Source organism: Phacochoerus africanus, chromosome 12, assembly GCF_016906955.1.
Source record: "Phacochoerus africanus isolate WHEZ1 chromosome 12, ROS_Pafr_v1, whole genome shotgun sequence".
Taxonomy (NCBI): Eukaryota; Metazoa; Chordata; class Mammalia; order Artiodactyla; family Suidae; genus Phacochoerus; species Phacochoerus africanus.
Window position 1 is genome coordinate 19,883,692 of NC_062555.1, and position 17,203 is coordinate 19,900,894.

The 17,203-nt window shown below is 51.3% G+C and overlaps 1 protein-coding gene across 2 annotated transcripts in view; it reads left to right on the forward strand.

The window, feature by feature from the left end:
* Positions 1-16,539, forward strand: part of STUM (stum, mechanosensory transduction mediator homolog) — a 50,770-nt gene extending 34,231 nt beyond the window's left edge. For both annotated transcript variants that reach the window (XM_047755275.1, XM_047755276.1), the window contains exons 2-3: positions 11,556-11,735; positions 16,372-16,539. In XM_047755275.1, coding sequence (XP_047611231.1) covers positions 11,556-11,735; positions 16,372-16,406 — 215 coding nt within the window. In that variant the 3' untranslated portion in view covers positions 16,407-16,539. The remainder of the gene's footprint in view (positions 1-11,555; positions 11,736-16,371) is intronic.
* The last annotated feature ends 664 nt before the right edge of the window (positions 16,540-17,203 follow it).

Genomic DNA, 17,203 nt, shown 5'->3' on the forward strand with positions numbered 1-17,203 from the left:
GTCCCCAAAGGAAGCATGACAGATTTAGGAGTGGCAGCCAGGGGGGCTCTCTGTCCTCCTTCCTTTAAGTCACAGAGCCTTTCAGTTGGAAAAATCCTTGGCTCCATCCAGGGCTGTTACCTACCAAGGTCGCACTTGTAAGCCACCTTATTCATCTGAAGCCTTCTTCCTGGCTGCCTGTCCCCAAGCTCCTGAATCCTCAGGTCCCCAAGTGACTCCTCAGCGTTTGCCTGAGGCTCAGGGCAGGTACCCCAAGCTGTTCCTCCCTCCCTTCCTTCCTCCATCCCAACCTCCCTCCCTCCCTTCCTTCCTTTTAAAATTTTATGGCCACAGCCATGGCATATGGAAGTTCTCGGGCCAGGGATCCAGTCCGAGCTACAGCTGCAATCTATGCTGTAGCTGCGGCAATGCTGGATCCTTTAACCCACTGCCCTGGGCCAGGCATCGAACCCGCACTTCCACAGTGACCTGAGCCACTGCAGTCAGATTCTTAACCCACTTACGCCATGGTGGGAACTCCCAGAGCTGGTACTTTCTGATTGGAGAGAGGACATAGGAGAGGGGTCCCCCAGGTGTGGAGTAGCAGCTTGGGCCCGGGACGATGTGGTCCTGGATGCCTTACGTCTTCCCTCTACTGCGGGGACAGAAGGTCCCCTCTGCCCACCCTTCATTATTTTTCTTCCATGAACTTGATGCTTAGAAAGATTTAAGCCATGATAATTCACTTTCCCATCTCTGATTAGAGGTAGATAGAATGGCTGTTAGGAGCTGCTGACAGCAGGAGTGAACCCCTAGTTACTACACTGAGATGGTGAGCTTCCAACTGAACACTCATAAAGCCACCTTCTGATGGGCTACTTACTAGGAGTCTGTGTGCTGTTTGGAATAGTGAGAGCCATTCAGAAACCCCTTTACTACTGGTCTAGAATCTATGGGACAAAGACACTGGCAAATTTTTTTTGGTCTTTTTAGGGCTGCGCCCGAGACATATGGAAGTTCCCAGGCTAGGAGTCAAATCGGAGCTGCAGCTTCTGGCCTACACCACAGCCACAGCAACTCCAGATCCAAGCCACATCTGTGACTTACACCATAGCTCATGGCAATGCTGGATCCTTAACCAGAATCAAACTGGAGTCCTTAAGGATACTAGTTGGTTTCGTTACTGCTGAGCCACAATGGAAACTCTCATGTTTTGTTTTGTTTTTACTATATTTTCCTTCCAGCTGCAGTGTGCAGTGGCTTCATGTGAGATCTTAGTTCCCAGACCAGGATCAAATCTGGGCTGTGGTGGTGCAAGCACCAAAATCCTAACCACTAGACCACCAGGGAACTCCCTTTCCCTTACAGTTTTATTGAGCTATAATTGGCATACAGCACTGTATAAGTTTAAGGTGTACAGCATAAAGGTTTGACTTACATACATCATGAGGTGGTTATGGCAAGAGTCATCTCACATAGATACAAAATTAAAGAAATAGAAAAAAAGTTTTCCTTATGATAAGAACTTAGGATTTACTCTCTTACAACTTTTCTGTGTAACATAGAGCAGTGTTAATTATATTTATCATGTTGTACATTTCAGCTTTGGTACTTATTTATCTTATAGCTGGACGTTGGTGCCTTTTGACTGCCTTCATTCAGCTCTCCCTTCCTCTTGTCTCTGGTAACTGCAAATCTGATCTCTTTTCTGGGAGCGTGTTTATTTGTTTTTGAAGTGCAAGTGACCTATAACACCATGTTGGTTCCTGTTACACAACAGAGTAATGAGGTATTTCTATACATTTCAAAATGGTCATGATAAATCGTTACCATCTGCCGTCCTACAAAGATATGACGTAATTATTGACTATATTACCCACATTGTACATTTCGTACCCATGACTCATTTCTTTTGTCAGTGAAAGTTTGTACCTCTTAATTTCTCTCACCTATTTCTCTCCTCCTCCCACCTTCTCCCCCTCTGGCAACCACAAGTTTGTTCTCTGTATTTATGACTATTTCTGCTTTGTTATGTTTGCTCTTTTATTTTGTTTTTTAGATTCCACATGCAAGTGAAATCATATGGTATTTGTCTTTCTCTGTCTGATTTGTGCATAATACCCCTTAGGTTTATCCATGTTGTTGCAAATGGCAAGATTTCATTCTTTTTAATGGCTAAGTAATATTCCATTGTGTATGTACACACCACATCTTCTTTATCCATTCGTCTATCATGGACACTTGAGTCTCTTTCATATCTTGGCTATTGTAAATAATGCTGCAATGAACATATAATAAATCTTTCAAATTAGTATTTTCATTTTTTTTCAGACAAATACCCAGAAGTGGAATGGCTGGATCTGTTTTTAATGGTAGTTCTGTTTTTAATTTTTTGAGGAGCCTGCATAATATTTTCCACAGTGGCTGCACCAATTTACATTCCTACCAACAGTACACAAGGGTTTCCTTTTCTCCACATCCTCGTCAACACTTGCTATTTCTTGTCTTTTTGGTGATAGCCATTCTGACAGATGTGAGCTGGTATCTCATTGTGGTTTTGATTTGTATTTCCCTGATGATTAATGATGTTGAGCATCTTTTCATGTGCCTGTTGGCCATCTGTATGTCTTTTTTGGAAAAATGTCTATTCAGTTCTGTCCAATTTTATTACTCTTTTTAAAAAGTTTTTTTAGGGCTGCTCTCATAGCACATGGAAGTTCCTAGGCTAGGGGTCGAATTAGAGCTGCAGCTGTCACCCCATGCCACAGCCAGAGCATCTGCAACCTACACCAGAGCTCATAGCAACGCCAGATCTTTAACCCACTGAGCGAGGCCAGGGATCGAACCTGTGTCCTCATGGATATTGGTTGGGTTTGTCACTGCTGAGCCATGACGGGAACTCCCAGTTCTGTCCAGCTTTAAATTGGGTTGGGTTGTTTGTGTGTGTTTTATTTTGGGTCTTTTGGATGTTGAATTGTGTGCATTCTTTGTATATTTTGGATATTAACCCCTTGTGGGAGATATCATTTGCAAATATCTTCTCCCATTCAGTAGGTGGCCTTTTTGTTGTGTTCTTGAGGAATGCAGTTAGCTGACAATAGATTCGTTTTGAAGAATGTTGAAGGTGGTCAGGATACTGCAAATCCTGGGATGGTCCGTGTTGTATCTGGCCCTGTTCTGTCTTGGTTTGACAGTTTAATCTCTGCAAGTTCTTTGCTGGCCGGGACATGACAAGCAGGGTGTTGGGTATACAGAACACTTTCTGGGTGAGGACACAGACCTCCAATGGCCTTGAACCCTTGCCTGACTGTCCTTTGTCTCACAGTGATTCCCTTCACTCTCTGAGACGCACTCTTGGCCACCTGTGATGGTCAGGGCCTGCCCTCCTAGCCTGTCCAGCACGGCCTCCTCTGACTCTGCTCCAGGGTTATCAGGCTGAGCAAGCAGCCAGTGCCTTTCCACAGCACCTGTGAACACAGCATCCAGCATCCTCTCCCCTTCCTGCCCCCTCTGTTAAGAAATCAGAGCCAAAGGAGCCAGGATGAGAGAAGGAGCACGGAGTCTGCTCCGGGACCAAGGCCTTATCTTCTGCAGACTGACCTTGGCTTACTTAGGCCATGGGCGCAGAGACTCTGTGGGCTTTTTGTTTTTATTAGCTTTTTAGGGCTGCATTCACGGCATGTGGAGGTTCCCAGGCTAGGGACTGAATTGGAGCTACAGCTGCTGGCCTACACCACAGCCACAGCAACACTAGATCCGAGCTGCATCTGCGACCTACACCACAGCTCACAGCAACGCCGGATCCTTAACCCACTGAGTGAGGCCAGGGATCGAACCTGCATCCTCATGGATGCTAGTCAGTTTCGTTTCCTCTGAGCCACGGAGGGAACTCTCCTGTGGGCTTTTAAATTATTCTTGTTCTGTTTTCCTAGGGCTTTTATCCAGGATCATTTGTGAATGGGTAGTCATTTCATTGTCCTTCCCTTTTCCATTTCCAGTTGAAATGAGTGATAAAGCGAGGATGACCAGGCCTGCTGACTTAGCATCTCAGGGTGGTATAGCCTAGGAAGGTGTATTTTTAGCCCAAGCTCCATTGCTTCTTATGGCCCCTCAAGGTTGGAGACGTGAAATTCCATTAGGTTGAGTGTGACCCTGAATGTGATCTCCCGTTTGTCTCATTCTGGCTCCGGACTGGACACAGTCAGCACTGGGACCTGTTTCATAGGGTGTGGCTTGTCCTTCCAGATCGGCTGTGTCCTTCCTGTCCCCCTAAAGCTCACGTTCAAGGTTGTGCTGGTAAAAGAGCTGTGCTCAACCAACCCTCCCTGAGGAGTGATGGAGGGCGTCCAGGTGTAGGTCTCAGGCGCTGATGAGCGGCACATCTTAATGACCACAGAGCCAGGTGCAGGTGACCCCGGGGTCCAGCTGGACTTACTCTCCTCGGTCCCAGGGGAGCAGCCCTTCTCCCCAAGTTCCACGAGGCCTTGAGACCCGCCCCCTCCAGTCCATGCCTTTCACTGCTCCCACGTGAGTCATGCAAAAAGCTTAACCTGACAGGGACTTGTGAAGGACGATTTCAGCCCCCAGGCTCCATCCTTTGGTGGTGCCCGCGCCAGCCCACTTCTGCGCTGCTTCTCTTCCAGCGCCTGACAGAAGCAGGATGCAGGGGGGGGGGGAGCCAGGCTGGGGAGCCCTCCCCCAGGACCCTTTGGGACATCCAGGACAGACGTGTCCTCCCTGCTGCCTGTGTCTGGAGCCTGAGTCCTGAGCTCCTTGGGGAAGCCAGTGACCTCAGAGCGATGGTGGCCAGAGGGGACTGTGGCTGCAAAGCGCTCTGGTGTCTTTGCTGTGAGTCTGGTGGGGTGGGGGTGGGGTCTCCTAAGCATCTCCCGCCTGGCCGCCTCCCTCGGGACCCGGCAGAGTGCATGTCTGTGCCTGAGTTCCAGCTGTCCTTATAACACTGATTTTGGTGGTTGACAGTTCAGTTCATTACCGTCATTTTCCGCTGGGCCCATTAGCGTTGGCAAGGCCTGGGCATCCTCAGAAATATTATGGCTGGGCCCTGTCCACCCGCCTCTGCTCCCTGACTCAGCGCCCAGGCATGTGGCGGTCGCTGTGGGACAGAGTGAAAGGCCAGGATTGTGGACTAATCTCCTGCCAGGCAGTGTGGTTTTCTGATTCTGTGTCTGCCATGCCAATCCCTCCACTGTTCCGAGAGCAATTCTCAAACCTGGTTGTGTGTTAGAATCAACGGGGGGAATGTTGCTTTTATCTTTTTAATTTTTTTTTTATCTTTTTAATTTTTTTTCTTTGCTTTGCTTCCCCTGTATGGACCTTCTAGGCCAGGGATCAGATATGAGCCGCAGTCACAACCAAAGCCGCAGGTGTGGTAACGCCGGTTCCTTAACCCACTGTTTGGGGCCAGGGATTGAACCTGTGTCCCAGTGCTCCCACGATGCCTCTGATCCCATCGTGCCACAGTGGGAACTCCTCTTTCATCTTTTGAAACGAGCAATCCAATCCCTGGACCCACTCCTGTGCCTTTGGGGGTCTGGAAGTGGGGACCTACAACCTGCGTTTTTATAAACTTCAGCTTGAGTATTCTCACGTGCAAACCAGTTCGGGAGATCTGCTGTGGGTACCCCACCCACCACTTCTCACCTTGTCGAGAACCTTTCCACCCACTTAGCCCTTGTCTGGTTATGTCCTCATCCTCTCCCATCCCGTCCCCCGTGGCTTCTCCTCAGCAGACAGACAAGCTGCACTTTCTCTTGTGTACTTTAGAGAAAGGGCTCGTAGAGATGTTCTGGAATCCTCACCGCATTCTCTCTGAACCTCTGACATCCTGCTGTCTCCCCGCCATCCCCTCAGACTCCCACTGAGGCCACCCAGACTGCGTCCCCTCCCTGTCTCTGCGGCAGGTGATCCTATCCAGCACCTTCTCTTCCCTGAGGCGCCCCTGTTTCTGGGACACCCTCCCTCACCTCTCTGTTTGGTCCCCCTCTGTCCCCTTTGTGGCCGTGATAGGTCCCCCAGGAAAGATGAGTCTTTCCTGGATCTTTCCCTGAATTCCACGCCCTCCTGGGTGACCTCATTCACTTGGGTGACTTCTGCTTCCCGCAGCCCACCCTCCCGAGGCCCCATCTGGGGTGTGGCTCTGGGCCCAGGGTTCCCCACCTGCTTCTTGGCTCCACTCTGTGGAAAACCAGACACCCAGACCCGTCCGTGCCCCCTTCGTCCTGCCCCAACCTGCAACATGTCCCCCAGTCTCAGGCCACTCCCTCCTCCTGGGGGTCCTCCCTTCTCCTCCCAGTCCCCCCTGCCCTGTCTCCCTGCCCCCCCTCACCTCCTCTCCGCTCCGAGCCTCTGCCTCACCCCTGCCCTGCCCCTGCCTTGGGGGTCACAAACCTGATGTGTGATTCCCCATCCAGACCCTTCCCAGAGGCTGCCCTTGCCGCAGAAAGGCCCTCGGACCCTGTCCAGTCTGACCCCTGTCCTGCAGCCCTGGTTTTCATCCCTGCCCTGCACACACCCTCAGAGCCCCCGCCGCCCTCAGCTTCTGGAAGGATGAGCATGCCGGATTGTTTTGGGGGGCTCTCCCCCTGCCCCTCCGTAATTACTTCCACCAGCTTGCCAGACCTCTCCTCCCACAGAGTTCTCTTCTCCAAGCCTTTGCTGCTAAACCAAACAGGGTTCATCACTGTTCCTTTTGGGACTCAGCGTCCCCAGCAGAGTGTGAGGTCCCAGATGGGACCAGGCAAGCCCCCCCCCCACATGCCTGCACTCCATTCCCAAGCCGGCACTGCTGCTTGGCTGGTGCTTATGGACTAAGTTAGAACTAACCCGTTGCAGTTGGGGAGGGCTTGTTCTTTAGCGGGTAAGATTCACTTAAAATAATTAACTGTGCTAAAATCATTTTTTAAATGTCCCAAAATCATTTTTTAAATGTCCCATTGATAGATCAAAACAATGTTTTTATATTACAAATCCATTCACTTCATCCTTACCTTCTATGGCCTATGTTACCCTATATGGCAGAAGGGACCTATCACCATTGTTTCCTAATTAATGAAATTCTTTACCCCAACTAATGACTAATTAATGATTAATGTATGCACATCAACACAACTGCAGGTGATACATATACATATTCTTATATGTGCTTATATTTTTTGTATGCATCTGAGAGTTATCATAAGCCTATCAATGTGGGTGAAAGAATAATGACCGAAAGGCCCTCCCACACCGCATGGGAGCCAAGGTTTTCATTTCTTTAAACAGAATATGGAGTAGCCCAGTTTTTCCCAGCAGATATGCTTTCATCTTTGCTAATGCTGCCTGTTGGTGCAGCAGTGGGCTCGCTGGGCCTCTCTGCCTCCGTGGCAATCAGGCAGATGCATGAAGAGGCCCATTGGCCTCTAATCAGTTTGGCAGTTCTGGTGAGATTCCATCTTTTGTCAGGGGATGGACAAGATGACCTAACTTCAAGAATCTCTGGGAGTTCCCGTCGTGACTCAGTCGTAACAAATCCCACTAGTATCCATGAGGACATGGATTCGATCCCTGGCCTCGCTAAGTGGGTTAGGGATCCGGCATTGCTGTGAGCTGTGGTGTAGGTCACAGATGTGGCTTGGATCCCAAGTTGCTGTGGCTGTGGTGTAGGCCATTAGCTGCAGCTCTGGTTCGACTCCTAGCTCGGGAACTTCCATGTACCCTGGGTGCAGCCCTAAAAAGACAAAAAAAAAAAAAAAAGAATTTCTGAGTTTAGGGCCAGAGTTTCCTTATGCTGAAAATGTTCATATAGATATTAGGCTGAGCCATAAGAAATTGCTATTAATAGAAACATCTTCCTGTTTCTGAGCAGGAAGACCAGGGCAAAGCCACAGCTGCAAAGAGACGGAGTGTCACAGGACCTCAGCCAGCTCCCACTGAGTCAGGACACTGCCGGCCACAGTCAGGGCACTATCTGCCTCAGGGCTTCTGGGAAGGACACTGACCGGGGCAGGGGGACGGTGCAAGAATATCTTGAAAATCAAGGATGAAGTGTCTTTCCTTTTTTTCTTCAATTCTCTGTATTGTGGTAAAATATAAATAACATGAAGTTTACCATTTTATTTGTTTTCATTTTGGGGTTTTTTTTGGCTGCACCTGGGGCATGTGGAAATTCCCAGGCCAGGGATCAAACCGAAGCCATAGTCGTGGCCTCTGCCACAGTTACGACAGTGTTGGATCCTTAACCCACTGTGCCACACGGAAATTTCCTGAAATTTACCATTTTAACCAGTCTTAAGTGTACAGTTCGGGGGCCTTAAACACACGCACGTTGCAGTGTAGGCATCACCACCATCCATCTCCAGAACTCTTTCCATCTTTCAAAGCTGAAACTCTGTTCCCATTAAACAGTAACTCCTCATTCCTCCTTCCCCCAATTCTTGTCCACCACCATCCTATTTTCTTTTCTTTTCTTCTTTTCTTTTTAGCACCGCACCTGCAGCATATGGAAGTTCCCAGGCTAGGGGTTGAATCAGAGCTGCAGCTGCCAGCCTGCACCACAGCCACAGCAATACAGGATCTGAGCCGAGTTGGTGACCTACACTGCAGCTCGTGGCAACGCTGGATCCTTAATCCACTGAGCAAGGCCAGGGATCAAACCTGCATCCTCAGGGACACTGTGTTGGGTTCTTAACCCACTGAACCACAGTGAGAACTCCAATGTTCTCTTTTCTGTTCCTATGATTTGACTACTCTAAGTACCTCATCTAAGTGAAATTATGCAACATTTGTCTTTTTGCACGTAGCTTATTTCACTTAGCATAATGTCTGGGAGGTTCATCTGTGTCGTAGCAGGTGTCAGAATTGCCTTCCTCTTTAAGGATAAATAATACTCCATTGTGTGCATATACCACGTTTTGCTTATCCATTCCTCCATCTGTAGACACTTGGTTTGCCTCCAGGTTTTAGCTGTTGTGATGCTGCTGCTATGAACATGGGTGTGCTAATATCTCTTTGAGATTCTGCTTTTAGTTCCTTTGGGTATATATCCAGAAGTGGAATTGCAGGGTTATAGGGTAACTCTAGGTTTAATTTTTTGAGGAAGGGCCATACGGTTTTCCATAATTTTCCTTAATTTTCGACGTAAGAATGCAACTTTCTAGACCGAAAAGAGCTCTGGCTTCCACTCTAGACAGATCCGGGCTTAAATCTGGCTCTGCTCCATGGGCAAGTCATTTAGCCTCTCTGAGCTTTGGTTGCCCCTTCTGTAAAGTGGGGATAATAACAGCCACCACCAACCATCTTGAGAATCAGAGGCAGTGTCAGTAGAGGAGGCAGCATGCAGTCGCTCAGTGTAGGTGTGTAATAATCGACTTAGTATCTCCCCCACATGCTCTGCCTCATCTTCTGCCATCTTTCTACTTCGGCAGTGTCCTCTTTTTTAATGGTGTCAGCTCGTGTTCGTCTCATTTCCCAGAGCACAGTACATGAGCAGAGGCCAAGGATGGAGACACACACTTTCTAATGGTCCGCCTGTCCCCAGTTGCCACCACCAAACCCTGAGTCGATGTCCCCATCATTTCCCAGCTCTGCCTTCTCCGAGTTTGTCTTTCTCATCTCAGACACCTTCGATCCACCCAACACCCTGCTGACAAAATGGACTGTCCATTTGGTGGGAAAACGGCCTTCCCCTCTTCAGGTCTCCCCCAGGTCCCCCTGGGGCTCTGCCCCCTCACCAGAGGCAGTTTTCTTAAGGATCAGGAAGGACCAGAAGTAGGAAATCATGGGCTGATTGCCCACGTGGGCTGCTTTCTTGTCTGGACCTGCTTTCCCAGTTCTCTGCACCTGTGAGATCAGGGGACAGGACATGGCCATGGGCATCAGACAGCAGTGGGGTCAGTGCTCACCGGTGAGTGTGACCTTGGACAAGATCCTTAATTCTTTTTCGTTTTTATTCTTTTTTTGGGGGCCACACCTGTAGCATATGGAGTTTCCCAGGCTAGGGGTCCAATCAGAGCTACAGCTGCCAGCCTACACCACAGCCACAGCAACACCAGATCTGAGCCGCATCTGCAACCTACACCACAACTCAGGGCAACGCTGGATCCTTAATGCACTGATCAAGGCCAGGGATCAAAGGCACATCTTCATGGATACAAGTAGGATTCTTAACTCACTGAGCTGCATTGGGAACTCCTAACATGTGGAGTTTTTCTTTTTCTTTTTCTTCTTTTTAGGGCCACACTCATGGCATATGGAAGTTCCCAGGCTAGGGGTTGAATCAGAGCTACAGCTGCCAGCCTATGCCACAGCCACAGAAACGAGGGATCCAAACCGTGTTTGCGACCTACACCACAGCTCATAGCAATGCCGGATCCCCAACCCACTGAACGAGGCCAGGGATTTGTTACGGAAGATGAAGCCAACAGATCAGGAAGCGTTGGCCACTGCAGAGCTGGTTTGTTGCTCACAGTTCCTAAGGGTACCGCGCTTTGGGGGTGGGGGGTCCACAAGGAAGCACCAACGATAGTCAGAAGGCAGAGGGAGTGAGGGGGAAACACGGGCAGGAGCCTTGACTGTGGTTTCCAGAAGAAGGAACAGCGAGACGGGTAAGCGGGCTTGGGGTTGGCTAGTTGGAATCTTCAGTGGGCTCTGGGGTTAGGGGCTGCCCTAGTGGTCTGACACCTGGCCCTGGGTGATGGGCAGGGTGGGACCCAGAATGTGACTGGAGTTCCTGTTGTGGCTCAGTGGTTACAAACCTGACTAGTATTCGTGGGGGTGGGGGTTCGATCCCTGGCCTCACTCAGTGGGTTAAGGATCTGGTGTGGCCGTGAGCTGTGGGGTAGATCGCAGATGAGGCTTGGATTTGTTGTTGCGGTGGCTGTGGTGTAGGCCAGCGGCTACAGCTCCCATTCAGCCCCTAGCCTGGGAATCTCCATATGCCACAGGTGCAGCTCTAAAAAGGAGGAAAAAAAAAAAAAAAAGAAAAGAAAGAAAAAAAGAAAAGAGCCGCTATGGACAGACACACACTCTATGATGCTTCGTGCCTTGCGGCTGCTTCCTGTCCCTCTCCTTGCGGGCCTCAGATGTCTGGGAAGCCCCCTCAGGGAAGGGCCCTGGGAGCTATGCCCCAGCCGTCTCCCCTCGAGGGCACCTGTGATCAGTGTGTGTGCTGGGGGTCATTTCCTGCATTTACCCTAGTGACACCAGCTCCTCCCTCTGAACCCTAGGCTCTTAGGATCTTTGCTACATGAGACTGGTGCCCTTTCTACCCACTGTACGGTATCCTTGCAGATGGCTGCTCTTTTGCTCCTTAATGCCAGGGACCAACTGTCATGTGACACCTGTGTTCTCTCAGAGGCTCCAGGACTGTGCTGGGCCCCTGGCAGCCCCCTGCCACGCCTCCTCCAGGCGGGTTCACTGGCGTCTCTAGAAGGGGCCAGAGGGGTCTGCGTGCGAAAGTGCCAGACGCTGGCCACTCCTCTCGGGGCTCCTGGAGGGTGAGCAGCTGGGCTAGTGAGGCCCACACAGGCCACAGTGTCCCCCAGCGCCCTCAGAAGCCTATCCCCTCCGGCCTCTCACAGGGACGTTCGTCTCGGCCTTCACCGTGCTGTGCGGTGCCCGCACCGACCTCCCGGACAGGCACGTGTGCTGCGTCTTCTGGCTGAACATCGCCGCGGCCCTCATCCAGATCCTCACAGCCATCGTCATGGTGGGCTGGATCATGAGCATCTTCTGGGGCATGGACATGGTCATCCTCGCCAGTGAGTAGCCGATGGCCCACGCCTCCATGTGGGGCTGGGCTGAAGCAGGGCTGGGGGCGGGACGGGGCTAGAATGGTTCCAGGAGATGGTGCATCGCAGGGAGATGTGCTCAGCAGGGCCTGCTTCTCCCCCGAGGGCACACCTGTGTCCTCCTCACTAGTACCCGGTGGTCACCTGGCCTTGGGGACGGACCCTCCCCGCAGCCCCACCCACCGACGCCTGCAGGAAATCAGGAGAGCCCCAGGCAGAGGCGGCAGCCCGATGGCGTGAATAAGGGAGGTGGGCCCTGTTCAGACACATCAGGCGTCACATTTGCAGAGGAAGCGGCCCGCTGACCACACTGGGGAGCAAGAGTGTGGGCCACGTGAGCCCAGGCCCCTGCTCCATCAGGCCATTTCCAGAAAGAAGGAAAAGGCCACTGGGTGTTGCCCTCAGAAAACCCTGTAACCACTTTTTTTTTTTTTTTTTACTGCTAGAACAGCATGAATTCAACTTCTTTTAAACCTAAGCTCTGTTCCTCCTTGCTAAAGGCCTTTCACTTCCTAATTTGTATTGAGGGGACTTTCACCAACCACTTAAAGCAAACTTGATCCTGACACAGAACTACCAAAGAAGAGTTGATTAACATTTTAAAAATAACCTAGCAGGATCTTACAGGGCCCCTGTATTGTCACACGTACTGGCTACCTCATTAGGCCCAGTGTCTCACTGACAAGGAGCATTCTGGCCTTCTCCCCACACCCCACACTCTGCACTGTGTCCTGCACCTGCCGGAACCCTTCCCAGCTGCAACATCAGTGTCCGATGGGCTGTGCCAGGCAAAGTCAGCAGGGGCGGGAGGGGAAGCCCAGGGGTCAGACAGCTCTAGAATAATCTAGAATGATTCCTAGTCAGCTTAGCCTGAGTTCAGGATCCTGTGAGGACCTAAGACCCAGGGCACAGCCAGACGTCAGGACCCGCCAAGGCTCAGGTCAGTGACCAGTCAAGCCACCAGGCCAGAGAAAATGCAGGTCCCCAGGCCTGAGTGAGCAGAGCAGAGCAGGTAGACTGGGCAGGCTGCCTGGGAGCCGTTCCTCCAGTCGAGGGCGGGGAGGCAGTGGGTCAGCTGGACTGTCAGCTCACCCCAAAGTTAGAGCAGAGCAGGCAGATGCTAGGAGAATGGGCAGTCAGAGAAGGGGCGGGGGGCACCAGGTCGGGAAGCCAGGGAGCGGCCAGGAGACCCTCATCCCTGTGAAGGGTCTGTCCTCAGGGCAGGGGCTTCAGTCAGGGAGGGTGGAAGGTGAGCCAGCAGAGTCGGTAGAGAGGAGGCAGGCCCATCCAGCTCCCCCATGGGAGCCCCGCCTATGAGCCTGTCCATGGATTACTTCCGTTTTTGTTTGTTTGTTTGTTTTAGGACCATACCTGCAGCATATGGAGGTTTCCAGGCTAGGGGTCGAATCAGAGCTGCAGCAGCCAGCCTACACCACAGCCACGCCAGATCTGAGCCTCGACGACAACCTATGCCAGAGCTCACGGCAACACCGGATCCTTAACCCACTGTGAGGCTAGGGATCGAACCTGCATCCTCATGGATACTAGTCAGGTTCGTTTCCACTGAGCCCCAACGGGAACTTGGGATCACTTCCATTTGTGGGGAGGGGAGCAGAACATGGCCGAGAGGTGCTGCCAGGTATCCTGCGAGTCCTGAGAGGCCGAGCCTGACGGTTTCCCAGAGGGAGTTTGGTGCTCCCCGAGGGGCCTGTGCCGGCCTGCAGGCTCTGCTCCCAGTTGGAACCTGGAGGGGGCCCCTGCTCTCAGATGTTTCCTTGGATGTAAACAGAAAGCCTGTGACGCTTGCTCCATCCCCGCCTCATATGAGCCCTGAGCCGTTTTACTCATCACATCAAAAGTCAGGGCACCAGGGCCCCTTAGTAAGGAAGGGCCATCACTGTGGTGCAAGCTTGAGTCTCAGGGTGTGTCCTAACAGGCTGATGGCTAAGCTGATCCCCAGAGCATTCTGGTATTTTCTCTTTGGTCACGCTTGATTCCAGCACCCATGGGGTCTGAATCCTAGACATAGCTTAAAGAACTCCACTTAATCACCTCCTAGATGAAGAAACAGCCGAGAAGGGCAGCTGGGGACCCATCACTTCCTCCCCTTCCAGCACCCTAACTGGTGACTCCGCAGAAACTGTCTTTTGCGGCTGGTGTGGGGCCGTAGCTGGGCTGCAGGATAAGGAAATGCTGGCATGCACCTCCGCACCTTCCTCCCTGCATCCCCTGATCCAAGCCTTCCCTGTGGGTGACCTCCTTGGTGGCAGGGATGCTGTCTTTGTGTCACACTTTGAGGGATGGACTTGAGGGCTGCACAAGAAAACCCATTACACCTCCCCGCTACTCAATTACCCCACCTGGACCCTCTTGCCCAGCAAGGGGTGCCTCTGCCCTTTCTCCAAGAAGTAAATGCACCGTCAAAGGATGAATGATTGCCACTGTTGAGATGGTGCTGTGGGCTGGGATCGTTCCGAGCAGTGGTGGAGGGGTGTGACCCGGATGGGTGCACTGAGGAGCCACAATCGCCATGTCTGTCCTCATAGATAGTTGGATAAGCACCGTTCTTGTGTCATTCTAGTGCTTGCCTGCAAAAATGAAGGAAACGTTGCTGTTATAACAGCACAGGGTGATTTTTTTTTTTTTTAACCTAGCATTGCAGTGGCTTGGGTTGCTTTGGAGGCATGGGTTTGATTCCCAGCCTGGCACGGTGAGTTAAAGGACTGGGTATGGCTGAAGTTGCAGCTTGGATTCTATCCCTGACCTGGGAACTTCCATATGCCTTGGATATGGCCATTTAAAAAAAAAAAAAGGTCATGTGTACACACACCCAAACTAAAATTAAAATATGTTATCTATAAAGTCATGGGAATCACACAGGCAAAAACAGATTCTCCAAAATAAGCTGTGAAGCTAAAAGTTCATGCAAGAAAAATCTCCTAAGTGGGGACTCAGAGAAATATAGATCAAAGTGGAAGTTAAAATCTGGAACTTACAGGGCCGCTGCTCTGTTTATATTATTAATAACAAATAACAATCAAGAACAGCCTGTATTGGTTGTAGGTCAATAAATACTTGGTAATTGTACACAGGTAGCCTCTTTCTGCTGCTATACCTGCAGCAGACATTGCTAATCAATCACGACACTCTTGCAGAATAGTTTTACACACTCTCAGCACAGGGCTTTGTGCAGTCACTGCCAGTTGATCCAAGATAACTGCAAGATAAAGTCTGCCCTACCCACCTGGGTCTTTCCCAAAGCATGAGGTTTTATACAGGTGGCTTCTGTCTACATAAAAGGCAAAAAGCACATGGCTCAGATAGAGCCGGGGTGGGGGCCAGGATGGGTCACTTCAGCATTGTTAGGTTGTCATCGTCAGACCTGTCCTGTAGTCATCCTTCTTCAGGTCCATCCAGAATGTACCTTGAGGCAAAAAACATGGGTTGGAGGCAGAAGAAGAGGGAGGGGCAGGAGTCAAGCAGAAGACTAGGCTTGGCTGAATACAGAGGGAAGGGGGGCATTGGAGAGAGCTTCTTGGCAGGGTCTCACCCAGCGAGACCCCCAGGGAGGGGAGACACTCACCGTGCGCTCCTGAGCCTCGCCCACGCACGCTCGGGGGCTGACCGCTGGCCACGGGGGCCAGTCACTGTGAATCCTGACCCCAGCCACCTTCCATCCCAGGCCCCACCGTGAATCTTCCTTCTTTCTGTATTTCCAGCAGGCCCTCTGACCTCTGTTTTCAGACTGTTTTTTCTCTTTTTCTCCTCTCCCTCATGCTGCCTCATATCCCTGTGTTGCGCCAAAGTTTCCCAAGGTGAGTGTATTGGTGGCCATGCAAGCCTCCTGCTGGGCTGCCTGGGGCCCTCCCCGGTCCCCCCCCCCCACTGCCCCCCCCCCACACACTGGTCAACAAGCTTCTATTTTTAGTTTTTTATTTTGGAAAATGTTTAAACATAGGCACAAGTGGAAGGCCTGGTATGATGACTCCCTAAATGACCATATTGGCTTCAACCAGTATCACCTCATGGCTACTTTGGTTTCACTTATTACTCCCTCCATCTTTCTCCCCAACAACACCTAAATTTGATGAATAACCTGGTAAATAAGAGGGAAAAATACCAGATAAGTCCACTGAACAGCCTCTGTGGACTGAGTTACCAGCTAATAGGTTTTATCACTCAGTAAATTCCAGACTTAGAATTTCACCCTTAACTATTTCAGTAGGAGTTCCCACTGTGGCTCAGTGGTAATAAACCTGATGAGTATCCATGAGGATTCAGGTTCAATCCCTGGCCTCGGCTCAGTGGGTTAAGGATCTGGTATTGCTGTGGCTGTGGTGTAGGCTGGCAGCTACAGCTCCAAATTCAACCCCAAGCCTGGGAACCTCCATATGCCATGGTTGCGGCCCTAAAAAGACAAAAAAAAAAAAAATTAAAAACATTAAACAATGAAAATCCAGGGCCCTTGGGAAAAGCTGGACTGCGACTGGAGCAGGCATTGACACCTCTGCGATAAGCTTCTAGCATGTTCTAGACTGGGGCCCCGCCCGGAGAAGTGCGGGAGGAACAGGTGTCTGACCATCTCTCCTCTGCTTCTTCCTCACAGGCTACAAGGAGCAGGGCATCCCACAGCAGCTGTGAGCCTGCGGGGGCCGCCGAGAAGCCCGGGGCCCGGGAGGACCATGCCAGGCAGCGGTCTTCACACGTTCTCTTCCGCTGCTTCCTGGGTTTGGAGGGGAAAGAAGGGATTTAAAAATATTATTTATTTTCAAAACGCATCTGCTTTTCTCAGCAGGCTCTGAGGGCTGCTGGCTCCTCCCCCTGCTCCAGAAAGCCCTGTATCGCAGGCACCCAGAGCATCAGGGTGGAGTGGGGGTGGGGAGAGGGTGGCGACGGCAATGCCCACGGAGAGGCTGCGGCGCCGGCCCCACCCACCTTGCACACCCACTGCCCACCTCCAGGGCGCCTGGGCTGCCTGGCCAGCTTGTCAAGGTGCAGGATCGCGGTGAACACCTCTTCTGGGTCCCCAGGCCCTGCCAGAGTGGTCTCCTGGGGCTGCACCAGGGCGGAAGTGAGGATGGACAGACTCCAGCCCAGTGTGGACAGCCTGATGTGTCCTTAGCTGTCAACGGGCGGGGCGGGGGGCGGATCCTCACAGGTGTCTCCTTATCGCTGCCCCCACCTCCTCGCCAAGGCCTGGGGGTGTTCGATCTCTGTTTCTCTGGAAAGGAAGGAGAGCAGTGGCTCCATTCCTGCGGTAAAACTGCCTGAACTGCCAGACGTTCGTACACAAATTGACCATCCATATCTCAGTGGGCAGCCTTTCCCATTATACGTGACATTTCAGGTCCACGGTCTTTTTTTTTCCCCCCCAAATCCTTAGGATCAGATGGGTCTCTCTGGATAAATCTGGGATTTGAGGAGGAGAGTAGGAGACA